The sequence below is a fragment of the Hippocampus comes genome, unplaced genomic scaffold, assembly GCF_001891065.2.
Source record: "Hippocampus comes isolate QL1 unplaced genomic scaffold, H_comes_QL1_v1.1 scaffold108, whole genome shotgun sequence".
Taxonomy (NCBI): Eukaryota; Metazoa; Chordata; class Actinopteri; order Syngnathiformes; family Syngnathidae; genus Hippocampus; species Hippocampus comes.
Window position 1 is genome coordinate 244,599 of NW_017805071.1, and position 18,437 is coordinate 263,035.

Here is an 18,437-nt window from a genome sequence, read left to right on the forward strand (position 1 = left end):
CTCCACCCCAGTCTCAAGAGGCGAGATTTAGGGGAGGCCGGCTTCCAGTCCACGCCTGTGCGGAGCGACACGGCCCGGCCTCACGTCGCAGAAGAAAAACTTGAGACACGTCGATCAATGTGTTAGCGGATGTTGGAGGGGGGACGATGTGAAGATTTGCAGTGAGTAGCGGCGCTGTTGCTGGAAAGCTCGAACGCAAGCGGGGGAAAGATGGCGAGGAGGCGCATCCACACGATCCTCGCTTCGCTTCTGCTGGGACTTTTCCTCCTCCATGTGTCGGTGAAAGGAGTGCAACAACAGGGACAACAGCAGGGGGAGGAGGAGGAGGAGGAAAGGTCCTGCCAGGGCGCCTTCGACCTCTATTTTGTTCTGGACAAGTGAGTGTCTCTCATTATTTATGGCTTTTGTTACTTTCTCATGGCTGCGCTTAGCCGCGCAACCGCCCCGTGGGCTGGAAAACGCGTGGCACTACGGCCTGATGCGTCGGCGTCCCGTTGGACAAATAAGAACCAGGATAGAATCGAACCGAACTGGGAAATCCCCTCGTTAAACGATGACAAAGATCCCAAACAATGAAGCATAGGCTGTGCGAGCGGTTAGGATTGCATCCGTTCAAGTGCGCACAGACTTGATGGGCTTTTATTTTTTTTATTTTTTTGTTGGGCCGTGTTGTTCTTTTGGCCCGGTTCATAACACCGAGGCAAAGAGAGCAAGCAGAGCCGCGGCATGTGGGCTGGGCCAGGCAGGATTGAGTTTCAGGCCGTTGACGCCTCCCTGCCGGCCAGGCGAACACAGCTGCAGCCGAGCCGTGCAAGTTGTCTCCAAGTTCTGTTCTGTGCACGCTTCAAATCTACAATCCACATCTACTTCGCTATTGTTTGATATTGGGAATCTATTACACGAATAAATACGTTTTCTGGCCTCTGTACAGCTGCACAATCCAAAGGGAACCAGTATGAGAAATTTGGTCCCAACAAAGATCAGTTTTGACTCAATAAAGTGATGTCGATTTTACTGACCTTCCATACATTCAGCTGGAGGCGATCCAGCTGACTTTTGAGAAGAGGTGGGGTACCCCCTGGACTGGTTAACATTTTTAAATGCTACAATCTACCCAGTAAATCACAATGACCCATCACAGCTGAGCTATTTTTAGAACAGAACTGTACACAGGACCCTTGAGGGCGACATCGTGCCCACCTGCACCATGTTGGGGACCCCTGATTACAACATGAGTTGAAAATGAATTTGGTGCAACAACACTAAGGGCTTTCTAGTCATGAGTAGCCATGTCTTGCACAAAATAAGTTCTATATTCCAATATTGCGCCCACCGTATTATTACGTGGATGATTTTCTTTGGGTCAATGTTCAGTTCAGATGATGCCAGTTTACTGCGCTTGTGTAATTTACTGTGTGCATATTGGGAGCTGCTCAGACATGATTATTTACATTTTTATCATTTCTGGCCTCCAGTTGAAAAATGATGCGGATGGCTGCAGAGCGATTAGACATGTCAAAACGTGCTACAAGCAGACCAGTGTACAGATAAGGCTGAAAAAATGGGACCTGGTAAAATGTCAAGCCTTTATTTGTTCAGGGTAAATTAGAGTGGTTGAATCAATTTTGTTCAAGCATCTAGTGATTTGCGTAACTTGTTGTAACATGTCCTCAGTTTGTCTTGTACTCACCATTGGAGCTGCGAAGTCAACACTTTGAATGACATTTCACTCTTTGGGGTGTCCACGGCAACATCTGTCAGCTGCTCTTCACTCTTTACCCTTTGCTTCCGAAAGTTTAAGAGGAGCCCGAGGAGCATGCGTCACGCATGGCCAGCGCTCCCAGTGCTTGGACCTCTGCATGTCTCCACAGGCCTCCAGGAAGAAGCTGCTCTTCTTTTTTTTCTTCAAAACCAACTTATTGGCCTTTTTCCCTTTAATGCCACATGGTGACCTGTTCAACAGCACCTCAGTGGGAGAGAACTATGGCATCCAGCATGTTGAGAAAATAGATCTAGATGGACAGAATGGAAAAAGGATCATCAGCTCCCTGCATTCCTACACTCAATGTCTGACCAACACCAAATAGCAGACTAACTATTTCCTTTGTAACCCACAAATAGAGAAATATGTGTTCGAGTTTGTGGTGGAATTGACGTCCGTGCTCAAGAATTAAGTACATGCAGACTGCTTTCTTTGTAAAAGTGTGTCAATACATGTAAAAGAGTTAGGATTAGTCTCTCGAATGAAAATCGGATGGCAATCATGCAGAACTGGAGCCTTTGGAGGAATTAGAGCATGTAGAGAAAAAATGGGATTAATGCCAGAAATTACCGTGCACCCACAAATGTCGAACACAATCCATCTCACCACACTGGTCAACCTGCTATTTGTTCTGGTTTGCTATTTGTTCTGGTTTGTTAAAAAAAAAAAAAAAAAGTAAAAACCCCGCCACAGTTTGCCTTTACCCACAGGTGCTTCTACTCAAAATGAGCTTGTTTACTTGCCGGTTGAGTAGAAACATTTGTAGCTAAAGCCAAACTGTGGCAGGGATTTTACTTTGTGGACCTCAATTATCCACTTCTGTTTAAAACATAGATTGTGGATATTCAAACACAAAGCTAGCCTAAACTGTGGCATGATGTCACGGCAGCATTTCAGAGTTGATTGTTTGGTTATGCTTTCAGAATTTTGGTCAAATTCTAAACTGTTAGACTTCAAGGTTTACACTATATTTTAAAACGTTGACTTGCTCTTGTGTTCCAAAGAAGCACACACGTAGTTCTTTTTTCTTTACCTTAAGAGGTACCAATAGTCATCTAGTGTTTCAGCAAACTGTATGATTACTACTACTCCTACTTCCACTCATACTCTGTCTTCTTCCTTGTTCCCTGTTGTGCTCCCCATCACTAAACTCCTCTCCAGAGTCCCTCTAGTGGTGGGACAAAGACACCACACTTATTGGATAAAGGTGTACAGTACTGTTAATAATTTTGTTATTAGCATATGTGCATTAAATGCATCGACCCTGACTATTCAGAAACTAAAAGAAAGTAATGCTTAGCTTTGGTTTTCCAATTAAAAATGGCACTAATTACCATGAGAAGACTGCCTACAAAGCCCTCTTCTGTTTATTTGGGGCCATCTAGAATCCTAAAATTGAAGGAGCACTTTGAAGCCCTTATATGGTATTGTGAAGACTGTGTCCCAAGCAGACGCTTTCTGGAACCTTTATCATGTCCTCCTGTCTAGGAAAAGGATAAGTGGAGCAGGAAGTGGCTGATTAAACGGGTGGTACAAAAGAAAAGCATCATGAATCCAAACAGCTTTGACTTACTTTCCTTTTACAAGCCTGTTACACTCTTCAGACCGCCACCCTCTTTCCATGTCTGCTTTTTGATGTCATTGCAACCCCCCGCACCCCCCCCCCACCCCCGAGTGCTACTTGTGCACCCCTCTCTTGTTCATGACACTGCCTTTTCTCTCCCTCAACCTGTTGTTAGGCTGCCTGTGCTCATCACCATCTGTTCCCCCTCACTGCCACACACAAACAACCAAACGGGCATACACACACATGCACATGGACACACGCGGGCCAGCTGCCCGCTACATGTTCACTGCTAAGGGCTGCTGCATCTGTCCCAGTCAAACCTCACCCCTCTGGCCAAACAGCAATTAGCCCCCATTAGCAGCCCCCTGGGACTGGGGTTCATTATGGATACAGTCATGTAAACAGTAGCAGCATGTAGGAGGCTAAGCAGCAAGGCTAACAGGTTACAATGTAAAAAGGTGGCAGGTGACCAGAGACCTATTCATATCATACCACCACTATTGCATTCTGCAAAATTAAAACATGCTAATGCTAGCAACCGTTTTCACTTGCTCCGAAGTTGTACATCTTCATTTGTCTTGGTGAATTAACAATGTGAGTTTCATTGGAGGTGTGTCAAAATATGAATATGTGACTTTTCCTCTTGTTTTCCAAATAATAGAAAATAAATTGCAACAAATTAAATCCCTGCCAACAGTGCTTTTTCTTCTTTTACAGATCTGGAAGTGTGAAGCATCACTGGATCGAAATTTACTCTTTTGTGGAGCAGCTGGCAGAGAAATTTATCAGGTACAGTCATTATTGTAAATATGGCTGGCTGTTTAACCATACTTTGTTCTTTTGTGATTGATTAACTTTACAACAGAGAGAAAAATTGGCCAATTATTTTGCAGAATTTTTTCGGGAGGGGGGGGGATATTAGAAGGTCATGGTCTTTGTCCTATGTTCTAATGTGTTAATGTGTGGGGGGGGAAATGTCAAAAATCCATCCAGCCATTAATTTTCTAAACTACTTTATCCTCACAAGGGGCGCGGGGATGTCAAAAATATTACACAAATCTAAAATTCTAAGCAGATCTATGCGGCTACTATCATTTACATTTTCTGTCAAACTTGTGATTTGAGAATATGAATGTCCAAAAAACTGTGTGTTCATAGTCCCATGTTGAGAATGTCCTTCATCGTCTTCTCCACGCATGGCAAAATCATCATGAAGTTAACTGAGAACAGGTAAAGAAACAGCACACATCTGTATTGTATGTTTAGCTCTGTCCCAGGAGGTTGTTTTTTTATGTGACATTTGTTTATGACATGTTTATGTGGAAAATGCATCGCTGATTTTGCATGCAAAATTGGATGTAGCATGTCGTCCAAAATACAGAGTCCACTACGTTTTGGGTGCAGATTCAAATTATGGCCCTACTTTTTTAGTTCGCCGCCATTTACCCTCAGCCTTTAAGCTGATGGAATGCTCAGATGCTGGAGAGCGCCACATCCCGTTTCTGTTGAAGTCATTCTCCTTTTGAACACAAGTTTCTGTCATAACATGGGCAAGGCTTTTTTTTTTCATAATATAGCCAAAGCAAAAAGCCTCATACACTGCCTCATGACAGTGGAAGAAACAATAAGCAGTTGCTCCACACGCTCCAATCTACTTTTTTCTTTGCAGGAAATTGTACGAAATATATCAAGTTCTCTAAATAGACTGCAAACTGTGTAAATTGCATACATGCTGCATACTGCTTTATTTTGCACATTTAGTGCATCCTTCCTTACATTTGTTCGACTGGAAATATTTCTCAATTTCATTTTTTTAAGTTTTTCAAATTCCTTTGGTGGTGATTTTTTCACGCTCTATTTGTGTCCCTCAGGGAGGCCATCACTGGTGGGCTCAGAGCTCTAAAAAGTGTGATTGCTGGAGGAGATACATTTATGAACCTTGGTCTGGAAATGGTAGGGGCAACTTGAAAATGGTGTCATTCAATATCTGCATTAGCACAGAATTAAACAGGTATTAAGCAACGAGTCAAATATTCAGACTATGTCTCTGTTTTGGTAGGCAAATGCACAGATATATCAAGAGAATCAAGGTAAACTCTTTCTACCGTCGATGTACGTGACACTCCAGTACATTGTTTCGCAGGCGTTGAATTTTACGTGCTTCACAGGGACAGCCAGTGTTATCATCGCGTTGACTGACGGGGAATTGAACGAGTGGCAGTTTGACACAGCTCAGCGAGAGGTAATATGGGACGAGGAGTTGCTTTCATGGAAATATTTCACGGCTCTTTTTGAAGTCTCTGGGACAGCCTGTGGGACATAGAGTTACGCGGATTGGCGCAATCTATCAAAGAACTGCTCAGTAGATGATAAAAGCAGGAAAATTTGGCACTTAGTTAGAACAGACGCAGAGGAATAATTTTAGCTATCGGGCCATCACAGATTTGATCCATGACCCAAATAGCAGCCATTTTTCAAAATGGCTGACATAAGATTAAATTCTTTGGTTTACAGTCCATATAGAGTTTAGCTTTTTGTTTCAAAACATATGTTTTCCAACCTAAATATTATAAAAAAGCCAATGTTAGATTTACAAGTCAGAAAACCACAGGTTGCGTGATGTTTGGTTTTATTATCACCAGGACTTTTTCATATCTAAATACTGGCTGGCCGTGAACTCAATCGCTATTTTATTGCTCATTCTTGAAAAGAGATAATAGCAATGTAACATTTAGTGTCTTTCATCCTTTTGGTGCAGCTAGTCACTGTTTTTTTCTAGTTTCTGAGTTTCTTTCCTCTCGGTGTGCTAATATACAGTACATAAGATGATAAGTGTCAAACCAATCATTTCACACAAAAAAATTGAGGAGCGTTCAGTATCTGATGGCTTTTTCAGGTGGTGGAAAAGTCACAGCAACACTGGTGGTGACCCTTTTGGCTTGACTGCATTTTTTTTTTTTTTCGTTTTTGTGTTCCATCCTCATAGGCTCAAAGGGCCAGGTCTATGGGAGCCATTGTTTACTGTGTAGGAGTCAAAGAGTTTAACCAAACCCAGGTGGGAAGAACAGAAGCAAAGAGAATATATGTATAAACATGCGACAAAGCAAATGCAACATTCTCCGTGTGTATGTGCTTTCTCTAGCTTGCGACCATTGCGGACACTATGGAACATGTGTTTCCTGTGTGGGGGGGCTTCCAAGCCCTCAGGGGAATCATTGACTCGGTAACACATACATCCACACAAATATACAATGAAACACACTAAATTGTGTCATCTCATCAAATTGTGGTGTGCTTTAGATCATCAAGAAATCCTGCATCGAGATCCTCGCAGCTGAGCCATCCAGCGTGTGTGCGGGAGGTAAGGGCGGTGCGGTGAGCAAGGTTTCCTCGTTAAGACACCGAAGCAGTAATGTGTGGGTGTGATTCTGTCAGATGACAGTCATCCAAAGCCTCTGGAGCGGACCATGAAGTTGAGTAATCGCACATGGGCTTATGGCCGTGCGGTGACACACAGCGTATTGTCATCCGCGGCCGGGGGAGATTAGCATAGTCACTTGGCCCCGGCATGTGGGCCAAAAGGGGAGGGGGAGGAACTGGACTTGGTCGGAGAGAAATTAGCCATGAATCTTTAAGCATGGCTTGCTCCCTGGCCTAGTTTGCCACATCGTATAATGCTGAATAGCCACTCTGGCTCATTCACCCTCTACTTTGGCCTCTCCTCCCATCTTTGCATGGCCTTTGGATGCCACTTTGAAGAAGTAAAAGGGAAAAAAATGCCAAATAAGATGGAGCACGAGCCTCTGTGCAAGTCTGCGGTATGGAGGAGCTTTGACATGACCTTATTAGGAATCACTTCGGAGAGTGCATTTACAGCCTGGAAAAAAAATCTTGATGAGATTTTCGAAAAATGATCATGAATAGCACTGTGCATTATTAGATTTGTTGTTTTAGCAATCCTATAACAACCATAGAGTAATATAAGATAAAATACAGTCGCTGCTTATACGACTCCACCTACATTTACAGTAACTGTAATGAAAGATATTTGCTGCTATTTACTGTTATATAGAAATGGTTAAGTGGAAAGGAAAGGAAAGGCTGAGAAGATGATCATTATAGCAGTAAGAAGGGGCTTAATCAGTGTCCTCATGTGATAATTTTCTCTGGCTTATTGCCAGTTTATCAGCCGACATGCTCCCAAATATTTTCCAACAGCCTCATTTGTTATTCGATTGATGAGCAGCCTAATGGTCAGTGAACTAAGAAACTCACTCCAGCCAAAACTTGACTCTGGCCTAATTAATGAAGGGCAGCCACTGTAATGCACTCAGCCTATTACTCCAGTGTGCATCCTTTGTTATTAAATGAAGCCGTGTAGAAATAATCACAGCATGTGTGCTATACAACGCATATGATTGCTGTAGCGTGACGCAAGACAATGTTATTGTCTAGCACCGGTCAGCATTTTATTACCACCATCTCGACATATTGCATCATTACTATTGTCTCTATCTATGCCAGTCAGGCTTTTAACATGTATAGTTGTTCTTTAAGAGCACACGCACACACACACACACACACACACACACATACACACACACACAGGTCCCTCACACTGATGTGAAGTGACCAGGCTGAGCTGCCTGCAAACAGGCCATCAGACTGGACAGTGAACATTGGGCCACACTATCAGATATGACAGCACTGACTCCATACACACGCACACACGCACGCACGCACGCACGCGCGCACGCACGCACGCACACACACACACACACACACACACACACACACACATACGTAGGCATAACATTGACCCAGAGATCTAACATGACAGCCAAGATTGCTGCTTTCATTAGCGCCTGACCCATTCCTCCCCGTCGTTCCTTCCTGCGTGGCCCCCGCCCTGCCCTTCGCTGTCCTCTTGCACTAACGTGATTGAAGGGCTGCCGTTCGGACAAGCCTTAGCCCACTTTCTCCACGCACACAAGTGTCGCGGCATAACAACAGAAAAAAAAAAAAAAAAACATCAAACATGTATCCTTCATATAGACGGTCACATTCATGCACGTCAAACATTCAGGTGAAGATGGACATGGACATGTGGTCAAAGTGGCGGGCAGCAACATATGCATGGTACAAGTCAGTAGCGCGCCACCAGTCCTGGCCCGCCATGATTGTGACAGCATTAACCTTTTTGCCTGCCACTGTACGTGACAGCTAGTGTGTGTTGAAACTAATATAATCTCCATGCGATCTTCCAGGGAACTAACCTAATATACTGTACCTCACTCCTTTCACTATTTAAAGTTTAATGACAAAAAAAAGAATGGCTGTTCAGTATAGTCAACAAAAGCACAATCTTTATGCCATCTTGTTTCACTCACAAAATAAAATTCATTTGTACTTTGTCATTTACATTTGACAGTACTATAAAACATATATACCAACAAAACAGCAACATTTGAACATCCAAAGCATGTCTAGATTCGCAGCAGAGACTTGTGTCGTGTCTGGTGTGACCTTTCAAAGAGTAGTGCCACGTATACGCCAACACACTGCTGTGTTTTTAATGCAGTGATCTTTACGCTGGCGTTTTTAAATGTTAAAGGTGTGACCGATGTTCATTTCTATTAGCCGGGAGGTTGCTAGAGGTGCACAGTCAGAACGCAAACACACTATCTGCTTCCACTCGGCTCAGGAAAAGGCAAAGAAACACACGCAGTCCACACAAACACACAACATGTGCAGACGTCATGCATTGTGCCATAGGTAAGGTTCGACCCACTTTGACAGCACTGTGCTGTTGTCAAGCCCGCAGGCTTGTTTTTTAACCAAGTGTTTTCTTCCCGCTCGCCAACATATGCTGAGAAGCAACCACATCGACACTGCAGCATATGCTGGCAAGGCCCTGTCAGTGCACTTTAACAGCGCCCGAGGGAAAGTAAAGGTCAAAGACGCACATGCACCATGCACACACGCCTCGTGGCTACTGCACACACATACCAAGATATTTTGGAATAGAAGCACTTTGAGCGTTAGTACCATTGGAACATGTTATGGACTTTCTGTACGTATACACACAGACTCTTGGATATAAACAAATCATAATGAGGCATGATTGGGCTTGAGTGCACCAGAGAAAGGAAATGTCTGTAATGGTGATCATTTCCCATTGAGCCTGAGTCTTCCGAAAACTAAGTTGCAGAACGGTTCAGTTCTTTTTATCACCCCCCCAAAAAAGTCTTCATGTTGTTGGTGTGTATGAAATGAAATGAGGGCAGTGTTTGTCTCTCAGAGAACTTTCAGGTGGTGGTGAGAGGAAACGGCTTTCTCCATGCCAGAAACATCGACCAGGTCCGCTGCAGCTTCAAACTAAATGACACACACACTGTCGGTAAGTTGTGCTGGCAGACAGACTCTCAGTCAGGATAACGGGAATGCATGGAGGAATGTGTTTGTGTGTGTGTGGGGGGGGGGGGGCATTTGATTAATGCCCAATATACAGGTATGTTCAGGAAAAACTGAGCAATGGGAACAGGGAAAAATCCAAACTTTGAAAAGATATATTTTTTTAAATCTCCAAATATGCAAATCCATGCGTGCCTTACTATGAAAATGCAAGGGCCGACTGTAGTTTTAAGTGATACCGCAAATCAGCACTAGATAGTAGATAATGATATTGTCCTCTATTACAACGCGAGTCGGCCTTCTTGTTTTTTGCGGATTTGGAATGATGCAGGATTGTACAACCTCGAGAGCCTTTTACTTTGGATTTTCACTGTGGAGCACCAGCACAGTGGGAACACTTTCCTCATCTGTGTCATGGGAGAATCCTGCCGATTGTGTTGGAGTAACCGTCGCCACGACAAGTTGGAAGTTTAGAGACAAAGGGACACGGACACCCAAGGCAAGATTCTGGCTAGGAGAGATGAAACCACAGCGAGTTGGTCGGATCTCTGGAGTCTCATCTCCTACCTGAGCTTTTATTGAGAGTTACAAGAATTACAACAGTACAATCAATACAAGAAGCAATTTGACATTACGTGTATGAAGACTTCAACCCTTGTTTTATTCAAAAATACTTGTTTACTCTTGCACCTGGCTTTTATGTGTATTTTAAGCTAGGCGGCCAGGTTGCCCTGACCTTGTGTCCCTTCCTGGGATTGTGGTTCGTATGCTTTTCCTAAGCTAGGGTAAGATGAGTGAAACAACACAGGATATAGAAGAGTATAGGACTACGTCTGAGTAAAAGTGTAGTTGTGTAGACATGTGTAGAATGTATGATTGGAATATTACATTTGATAAACTGGTTATACATAATTTCCTTCTCAATCTGCAAAAAAAAAAAAAAAATCTCACATCTAGACAATCTTGATTTAATTTCAGATGAGAGACCAGCCGGAATAGAGGATACATTCCTTCTCTGTCCTGCTCCTGTTGTCGAAGAGGCAGGGAGGTGAGTTGGACATCATTTGTCATTTTTAACCCTCACACTTTTTTATAGAGAGATCAAACTTAGCAGTCCATATTTTACCCGGTTGCGTGCGTGAGTCCGATTTATCCGCCACACCATTTATCCTTGAAAACTTGGCCAAAGTCACCGAGCGTGGGTGCGATCAATCAGAGTTTGTCACAGCTAACGAAGGCAGACACCAATCACAGGAGGAGAGCCCAGGAACACGACTTAATGAGCGCCTCCTGGTTTAGACCTTCACAGCCCCCCTCCTTTCCGTATGTGTGTAAATATGAACGCGCGTGTGTGGTATCCCAGTCTGCGGCTGACACTTTAAGGAGAGAGAAAGAGTGCGAGGGGAAGCGGCCATGAGTGTAAAGTTTCCTCCAAGCGTTTGCAGCCCTGCCCTTGGTAATTGCAAGTGGAAGTTTTCGAGTGGGGCAGACAGAGCGCGGCTCTGGGCTGAGCTCCAAGTGGACCGAGGCCCAGCAGCATTCCCGGCCCCGCTGCCCCGCAGGCCTGTGCATAATTATCCACTGCCTCCCTGCGGCTTCAGACACCTCCTAGTCATCATCTGTCTTGGTGCTGTCACTCAGATTTCTTGTGTGATTTGAGCTCGTCCGCGAAGAAGTTGGTTTATAGGGAATCATAGCCGACATCAATTGGGAAGAGGAATTTTGCTTTTGCCCAAGACTCTTTGATATGTTGTATTATACGTCATGAGTTTCAATAGATATACAAACAGTGACAGACGGATTTTGAAAAAAGTTAACTGGGCTCAATTCACCCAAGAAAAGGTGATGCAGACAATGGATTGAGGAGGGATAGGGATCCATTGAAAAATTATACATGCATATTATTTTCCATTTTTCAATTTAGACGATTTCATCCACCCACCCATATATATATATATAAAAAAAAAAAAAAATAATTTAAATAAATAAAGGCTCTAATAAGTCAAAGTACCATTGTGTTAGAATGTGTCTTTAATTTTATAGAATATACTATTTCGATTATATAGAATGACATATTTTTGCATGGCAAAATTAAACTAAAACCCCTAGGTGCATTTTAAACTGCTTTCAAATGCGTTCAATAATTTATTAAAACATCCAGTCATAAAAGCGTGAAGCGTCTTCTATTCCCTCTTTTTTGTTTTTTGTTTTTGTTTTTTGTGAGACCAAATAAGAATGTGGTGCACCATCAACACCCGGTGCCCGAAGGAGTCCATTTTTCCATGTAGCTGAAGCCCATTAGTGCACAGTCAGCACTCTTTGACACCCTTGCGTTCCACTAAAGAGCAAGTCAGCTGTGAATGGCCAAAGGGCCCAAAGAGGAGACCAATTGACGCTTGATGGACTGTGGAAAATTGCACCTAACACGCACACAACATACTGTTGGTGCAACCGCAGCCAGATTCATTGCTTCAACGGGAAGCGAACAATTGCGTTGGTCCCCACCTTTACCGCTATATGCACTTCCTGTCCTTCGGGCTGCCAACCAGACCTTGAAGCCCCTTGATCCCCTCCTGCTCTATCCGAGCCTTGTCTCTTAGAATGAAGACATTGATGCTGGCTTCACATAAATCAGTGTTGACTGCAATCCTTCCGGATGCGACGACACAAACACACACATAAACACAGGGCAAAGACACATATAGTGGGGGAGATGGTGATTGATAGAGATTGATAGCCGCATGTCCCCTGACCGTACGATGGCAGGGGGGGTATAAGAGCGGCACCTGCACTGCCGATTTCCTCCTCCCAAGTCGGTGACAGCATGAGTCAAGGAACAGTTGTGTTGAGGGTATGGAGGAGAGCAAGTGTAATGTTGGTGGGTGAGGAAGTCAGCGGGTGATGGAGGGAAGGGGGTGTCTCATGGGGTCTCAGAAGGGAGTGATAGTGCTGAAGGGATTTCAGACAGAAAAGGTCCTCTTCATCCCATCCCCCACACACTCTCCATCCACACCCCACCTTGCAGTGACCTCCCCCCCACCCCCCACCCCCGTCACCGCCCTCTCCTCAAATGTGGACCCAAAGCTCAATGCCCCCCTTGTCTCTGTCCCCCCAAACCATAAGCACAGCACAAGAAGCCTTTCTCCGCTCTTTTCCTTCAACCAAGAACTACAATCTGCAGCTGCCTCCTTTGCCACTTCTCACTTTGGCTGCTAGCATCTTTTGTTTTGGTCACTGACAAACAAATCCGTCCATTCAGCCGTCAAGAAAGAGCTAAATGTTTTCACGCTCAATGGTGAATCCAGTTTTTCATATTACAAAGTACGGTAGATTAAAAGTCTGGCCAAGTGCGCAGTTTCCATTAGTTTTTCACGAATGTATCAAGAGAGTTTTATTTCAGTTGTTGGTGGTTAGCTTTTTCCATCCATCCATCCATTTACTAATCGACATATCCTCACGAGGGTCGAGGGCGTGCTGGAGCCTATCCCGGCTGTCTTCGAGCAGTAGGTGGGATGCACCCTGAACTGGTGGCCAGCCAATCGCAGGGCACACAGAGACGAACAACCATTTGCACTCACAATCACACCTAGGGACAATTTCGAGTGTTTAATTAACCTGCCATGCATGTTTTTGGAATGTGGGAGGAAACCGGATTACCACGAGGAGAACATATAAACTCCACACAGGAAGCCCGTAGCCAGAATCCATCCCTGCACCTCTGCACTGTGAGGCGGACATGCGAACGAGTAGATCACCATGCCGTGATATGGCTTTTTGCCTTTTTTTTTTTTTTTTTTTTTTTTTTTTACAATTTTACTCTATTATCCATGCGTGAATCACCACAATTTCACGAAGCATCAACAAGTTAAACAAAAAACATTCATTCACCCGCTCCTAGTGGCAGTTGAATGAGACATCATTCAACTTGACGGAGAACTCCCTTGACCTTTTTTGTGGATTCTGGGAAAGTGCCCATGTCAGCGTTTTAGAGAGCACAAGTATGGACAGAGCACATGGAGGAATGTTCAGGCCGCTTCAGGCAAGCGTGTAGAGTAGACCAAGTAGTCCAAGCAAGCCACCACCATGAGTATGTTGTCCGTGTTTTGCAGGGTCATCTACTTGCAGGTGAGCATGAATGAGGGGATCTCCTACATCACCAGCTCGGTTCACATCACAACTACTGAATGTGTGAGTAGATAACGTGCGTGCTGTGGACCCATATTTTAATCAACTTCCCTTTTCCTTTCAAAACTTCCTTTGGATTTCCTCCAGTCTTCTTCCTCTCTTCTTTCTGACGTCTTCTCTGTTGCGTGTGTCATCAGAGGAGGCTGTGAGTACTCTGATTGCACAGCGGCACAAGTTTTGCTCCATTTATCTCTCTCTTGGTCTAATTGCACCGCCGTCATTGTGCATGCGTCGTTTGTGCAGTTTGACGGCACCATCGTGCTGATCTCTCTGCTGGTGGTGTTCTTGCTGTTGGCCCTGCTGCTCATGTGGTGGTTTTGGCCTCTCTGCTGCACTGTGGTAAGTTGACACCTCAGCATTTTAGCTTCATTTGCAAAGAACTCTTTCGGGCCCATTATATTAATATGATTTTTATTTCTTTAACCTTCAGGTCATCAAAGAACCTCCCCCTCCACCTCCCCCAGAACCTGTAAGTATATACTGTATAACATGCCGATTGTTAATGCAATCTATTTCTGGCTATCTTTAAAATGATTATCAATTGTGCATTTGAACACGGTCATATAAGTGTGAAAATAAGTCAACCACTGTAATATTAAAAGACAAATTTTCAAAAATGCAGTAATAGAATGGCATCATTTGAATTGTGCCAGCGCTGCACCTCATCCTGGAAGGGTATTCCCCTATCTGCAGCCCCTTCTCAAGGTGTCTAATTTTTCGGTTTTTCTTTGCACAAACCCTGCACCTCTGCACTGGTGGCGGACATGCTAACCTGTCGTCCACTGTGCCGCCTTAATTTTTTACATACAAAATATTACTTTTCATAGTAGTTCTAGTCTTTGCTGATCCATGTTTGGGCAACAGTAGTTCATCTAAGAGGATTTGAGCTTTGGAAGTGGAAGAAACAAAAAAAACCCAAGGAAATCAGTTGTTTGAGTGATGCTAGTTTATTGATCACCGTTAAGGTGCCCTTGAGCAGGGCACCTTCCCCTTTGCCCTTTTTATGCTCATTTTGTATGCCTACATGGGTCGTTCTCTGTGTGGTGTTCAGCAAAAATATAAATATGCAGTACATCAAAGTCAAAGTTCAATTTCCCTTTGAGGGGTTATAATTGCTGCAATAAATTTAAAACACATTTGCTAAATTAAAGACCCTGCAAAAGTGAATTCAGAGATGTGTTTCCCAATGACGTTATAAATGGTTGAAGTTAATTGCTATCCCACTCAAGACATTTGAAACATTAGAAGCTCATTTTCATTCCTTTGCCAAGTACAGTTTTCAAACATTTGATGGCTATAACAAATGGATTGCTGCAAGTGAGCCTTTCCTCTCCAAAGGAATCGGACGATGAAGATGGGATGCCCAAGAAGAGATGGCCCACAGTGGATGCGTCTTACTACGGAGGACGAGGAGTGGGAGGCATTAAACGCATGGAGGTCCACAACCGGATACATTCAGCGCTTCTTGGGTGCAAAACGTGCTATTTTTCATTGATGTGTTTCCTGCAGGTGCGCTGGGGGGAGAAGGGCTCCACCGAGGAGGGCGCCAAGCTGGACAAACCCAAAAATGCTGTCGTCAAGATGCCAGAGCAGGAATTTGAGCCTTATGAACCCAAGCCTCGCAAACCCAACCGCCGGCCCACCCAGCGAAGGAGGTGGTACACGCCCATTCAGGTTTGTCTTCAAACTATGCGGGAATTCTTTCTTAACTCATTCCAGCCAATTCTGGACCAAGTCTGAAAAGACGTTTAAAAACATCTTTGGGAGTGAATGAGTTAAGCATGCTTCGTATTTTAATGAATTATCTGAGTGTGTGTGTGTGTGTCCCTCCCCTCTACAGGGGCAGCTAGATGCTCTGTGGGCTCTCTTTAGAAGAGGCTACGACCAAGTCTCTTTGATGAGGCCTCAGCCTGGAGACCAGGTGAGTGCTGGCTTAACATTCCTTCTTCATTTTTAGCATGCGGCAAAAACAAAATGTGTGCACCAGACATTGGCATTATGACTATAATTATGGATCTTCTTGTGGGTGGGTAGCAACCACTTAAATGCTTTCTGGCAGAGAGTGTTTTCATCACGCTCTCAAAGATAGAACATTCCTGCAGTCACGTTCCAGTGTGACAACTTATCGGTGTGTCAAATGTACACACGCCAGCAGCAAGTCATTCTTACACACCCAATGCGAGCAAAATGGCCTCTTGATCGCGCTCATGTCATCAATGCCGCCATTGTTGTCCAAACCTTGACTTTTTATGTAATGTTTCTAAAGCTGCGTGGTACTGTCAGTGACATCATTGTGTGTCACACAAAGGTGTAGCACAACTAGATAGAGCACAGCGGCGCCTGTTTTCTAACCTTGGACCCTCATGCTTGCACCCCTATAACCCTGAGGACATGTTTTCATCATCACGCTGGTTGCCATGGCATAACATCTGCACTTGTCAATGGTGTCATTGTCACTCCCCATTGGAAAATGTATCAATTTGTCCCCTGTGTCGCATCTTCTTCGTATGTAACAGTATGCGTCTATAGTCTATCAAAGAAGTCACCGTCAATGGATTCATCCCCACTTTTTTTTTCCCTTCTTCCGAGCCGCACAATTCATCTTTGTGAAGACAGAAGTTTTCAAAGTCACTTCACACAGATGCCCCAACAATGAGCACGACAGCCTACATGGCCCATTAACTGAGAAAAATGAAACTAGTCTTCACAAATATACAAAAGGAAGAGGAAGGGGAGGGGGCATGCACTTCTGCAGCAAGTGAGAGCGGGATTCCGCTGAAAGGCGTCGCGAGCATAAAAGACAGCAATGACGTCTCGTCAAGAGCCGCTGTCGGTCGAGCTTCCAAAAGTGACAGATATGGCGGGAAAAGCAATAAACGTATTGAGTTCAAAAGTAGCGTGTTAAAATGCAAGAAATGGAAGAGGATTTACACCGAAGCTCTTTTAACATGGCCAAAGGTGAAAGACTCCTGAGGGCGAACGTAGAACAAAAAAAATCCCTGCAATGTGTGACGCCTGGCACAAATTATGTTTACATGGCACGTGATTAAGCACATTTGAGCCTTCCGCTGCCGTGCAAAGACTGTTTGGGAACCGGAAATAGTGCAAGGCTATTTTTCTTCAACAAATTGTTCGCAAACCAAATAGTATAATAGTTCCAAATTTATGGATAACATTGTTACCAAAATATAGATAATAAAATAAGTGTATTACAAGTAAACACAACTCAAATTGAAGTTGAGTGAATAAGCATCCCAAACAGTGGCGGCCTTGGCTTGAATGGCCCCCTGCGTGAGATGCCTTACTTTGTATGCCCATCCCTACACACACACACACACACACACACATTTAACAAAAACAGGAATGGACCTTATATTTGCTTAAAATATGTTGAGCTACAAACAAATAAAAATACAGCAACAGCAAAAAGTAATATGACAACGAGAAAAAAATGCAGAACCGTATTGCAATCATTTTACCTTTGTTTACCAGCGTTAGATTATTGAATTATTTCAAAAATGTTGCCTTATGTATAATAAAAATATGTAAAATTGTATGCTAACCTATTTGCGCCCCAACTGTTTGGTTGATGCTTATGATGCTAAGACCAACTTTCCTGAGACACGTTTGCGACTCCACCAGGGGGTGCAAATTCCCCATCCTGTCATCACGCACGAGAAAACCATTTCACCTCGCAATTTGCAGCCGAGCCACACGTGATGCACACGCCAGAAACCGCCGCGGGCCCCCAGCAACTATTTAGTTGATGGAATCATTGCTTTTTTTTCTAAGACTGAACAAATAAAGTGGCTAAAAGCACAAGAAAAACGGAAAGATTATCGAGCATCTATTCAGGGTCGCGCTCCTTCCGTTTTCTCCCAGCATTACTTTTACCTCACTGCGTCTGCAAAACGGCCGTCAGCGTGCGACCACTTTCTGCCACAGACTGTTTTTGCATTTTATGTCTTCGCTGCATCGGTGCGAGCGCGCCCGTGCGTGCGTGTGTGTGTGCGTGCGAGCGCGTGCGCGCTTGTCACTGTAAGTTGTGTGTCAGCTACGCCGAGTGAGTGTCACACAAACAGATGGGCAGTTTAAAGCCCACGAGCCATATTGTGACACAAGAGATTCCCTTCTTTTGTCCCCGCAGCTGATGGCACGGATGCTCCGTCACACAGGACGGCAGAGACCAGAGGGTCCCCGACATCTTGCCCCCCCCACCCCACCCGACCCCTCATCGTCACTTTGCTTTAAAGCCTAGCTTCGCCCTAATTTCATCCAACACATTTCATCACTCACCTCTTGTAGCGTTTAAGGCTGGACTTTTAATGTCTGCTGCACGTCCAAAGCATCCATCCATCCATCGCTTATCTCATTCAAGATAAAACATCTTCCACGCTCTTGACACTGTACGCTCGGAGACACGGGAGGACTTGCCAGCTGAATCTCTTTTCCGCCTGTTGTCTGTTTAAAAGTGATTGAAAATGTTTACATCTTGGCTTTCTATGATAT

The 18,437-nt window shown here is 44.2% G+C and overlaps 1 protein-coding gene and 1 long non-coding RNA gene across 3 annotated transcripts in view; one reads left to right on the top strand and one right to left on the bottom strand.

The window, feature by feature from the left end:
• antxr1d (ANTXR cell adhesion molecule 1d) overlaps positions 1–18,437 on the top strand; it is a 22,273-nt gene continuing 3,836 nt past the window's right edge. The window contains exons 1-17 of the mRNA XM_019864638.1: positions 1–377; positions 4,047–4,118; positions 4,488–4,559; positions 5,201–5,282; positions 5,389–5,419; positions 5,498–5,571; positions 6,316–6,384; positions 6,472–6,552; positions 6,630–6,690; positions 9,631–9,729; positions 10,722–10,791; positions 13,853–13,931; positions 14,172–14,267; positions 14,359–14,397; positions 15,267–15,365; positions 15,438–15,602; positions 15,769–15,849. Of these exons, the coding sequence (XP_019720197.1) occupies positions 211–377; positions 4,047–4,118; positions 4,488–4,559; positions 5,201–5,282; positions 5,389–5,419; positions 5,498–5,571; positions 6,316–6,384; positions 6,472–6,552; positions 6,630–6,690; positions 9,631–9,729; positions 10,722–10,791; positions 13,853–13,931; positions 14,172–14,267; positions 14,359–14,397; positions 15,267–15,365; positions 15,438–15,602; positions 15,769–15,849 (1,437 nt within the window). The 5' untranslated portion in view covers positions 1–210. The remainder of the gene's footprint in view (positions 378–4,046; positions 4,119–4,487; positions 4,560–5,200; positions 5,283–5,388; positions 5,420–5,497; positions 5,572–6,315; positions 6,385–6,471; positions 6,553–6,629; positions 6,691–9,630; positions 9,730–10,721; positions 10,792–13,852; positions 13,932–14,171; positions 14,268–14,358; positions 14,398–15,266; positions 15,366–15,437; positions 15,603–15,768; positions 15,850–18,437) is intronic.
• Positions 1,906–18,437, bottom strand: part of LOC109512705 (uncharacterized) — a 19,225-nt gene continuing 2,693 nt past the window's right edge. The window contains exons 3-4 of one of the 2 annotated variants that reach the window (XR_002167581.1): positions 18,225–18,389; positions 1,906–2,012 (exon numbers count right to left, since the gene is read on the bottom strand). This is a non-coding gene — a long non-coding RNA (uncharacterized LOC109512705). Of the gene's footprint in view, positions 2,013–15,855; positions 18,390–18,437 lie in introns of those variants that run through there. The other variant, XR_002167580.1, reaches the window with a different exon arrangement.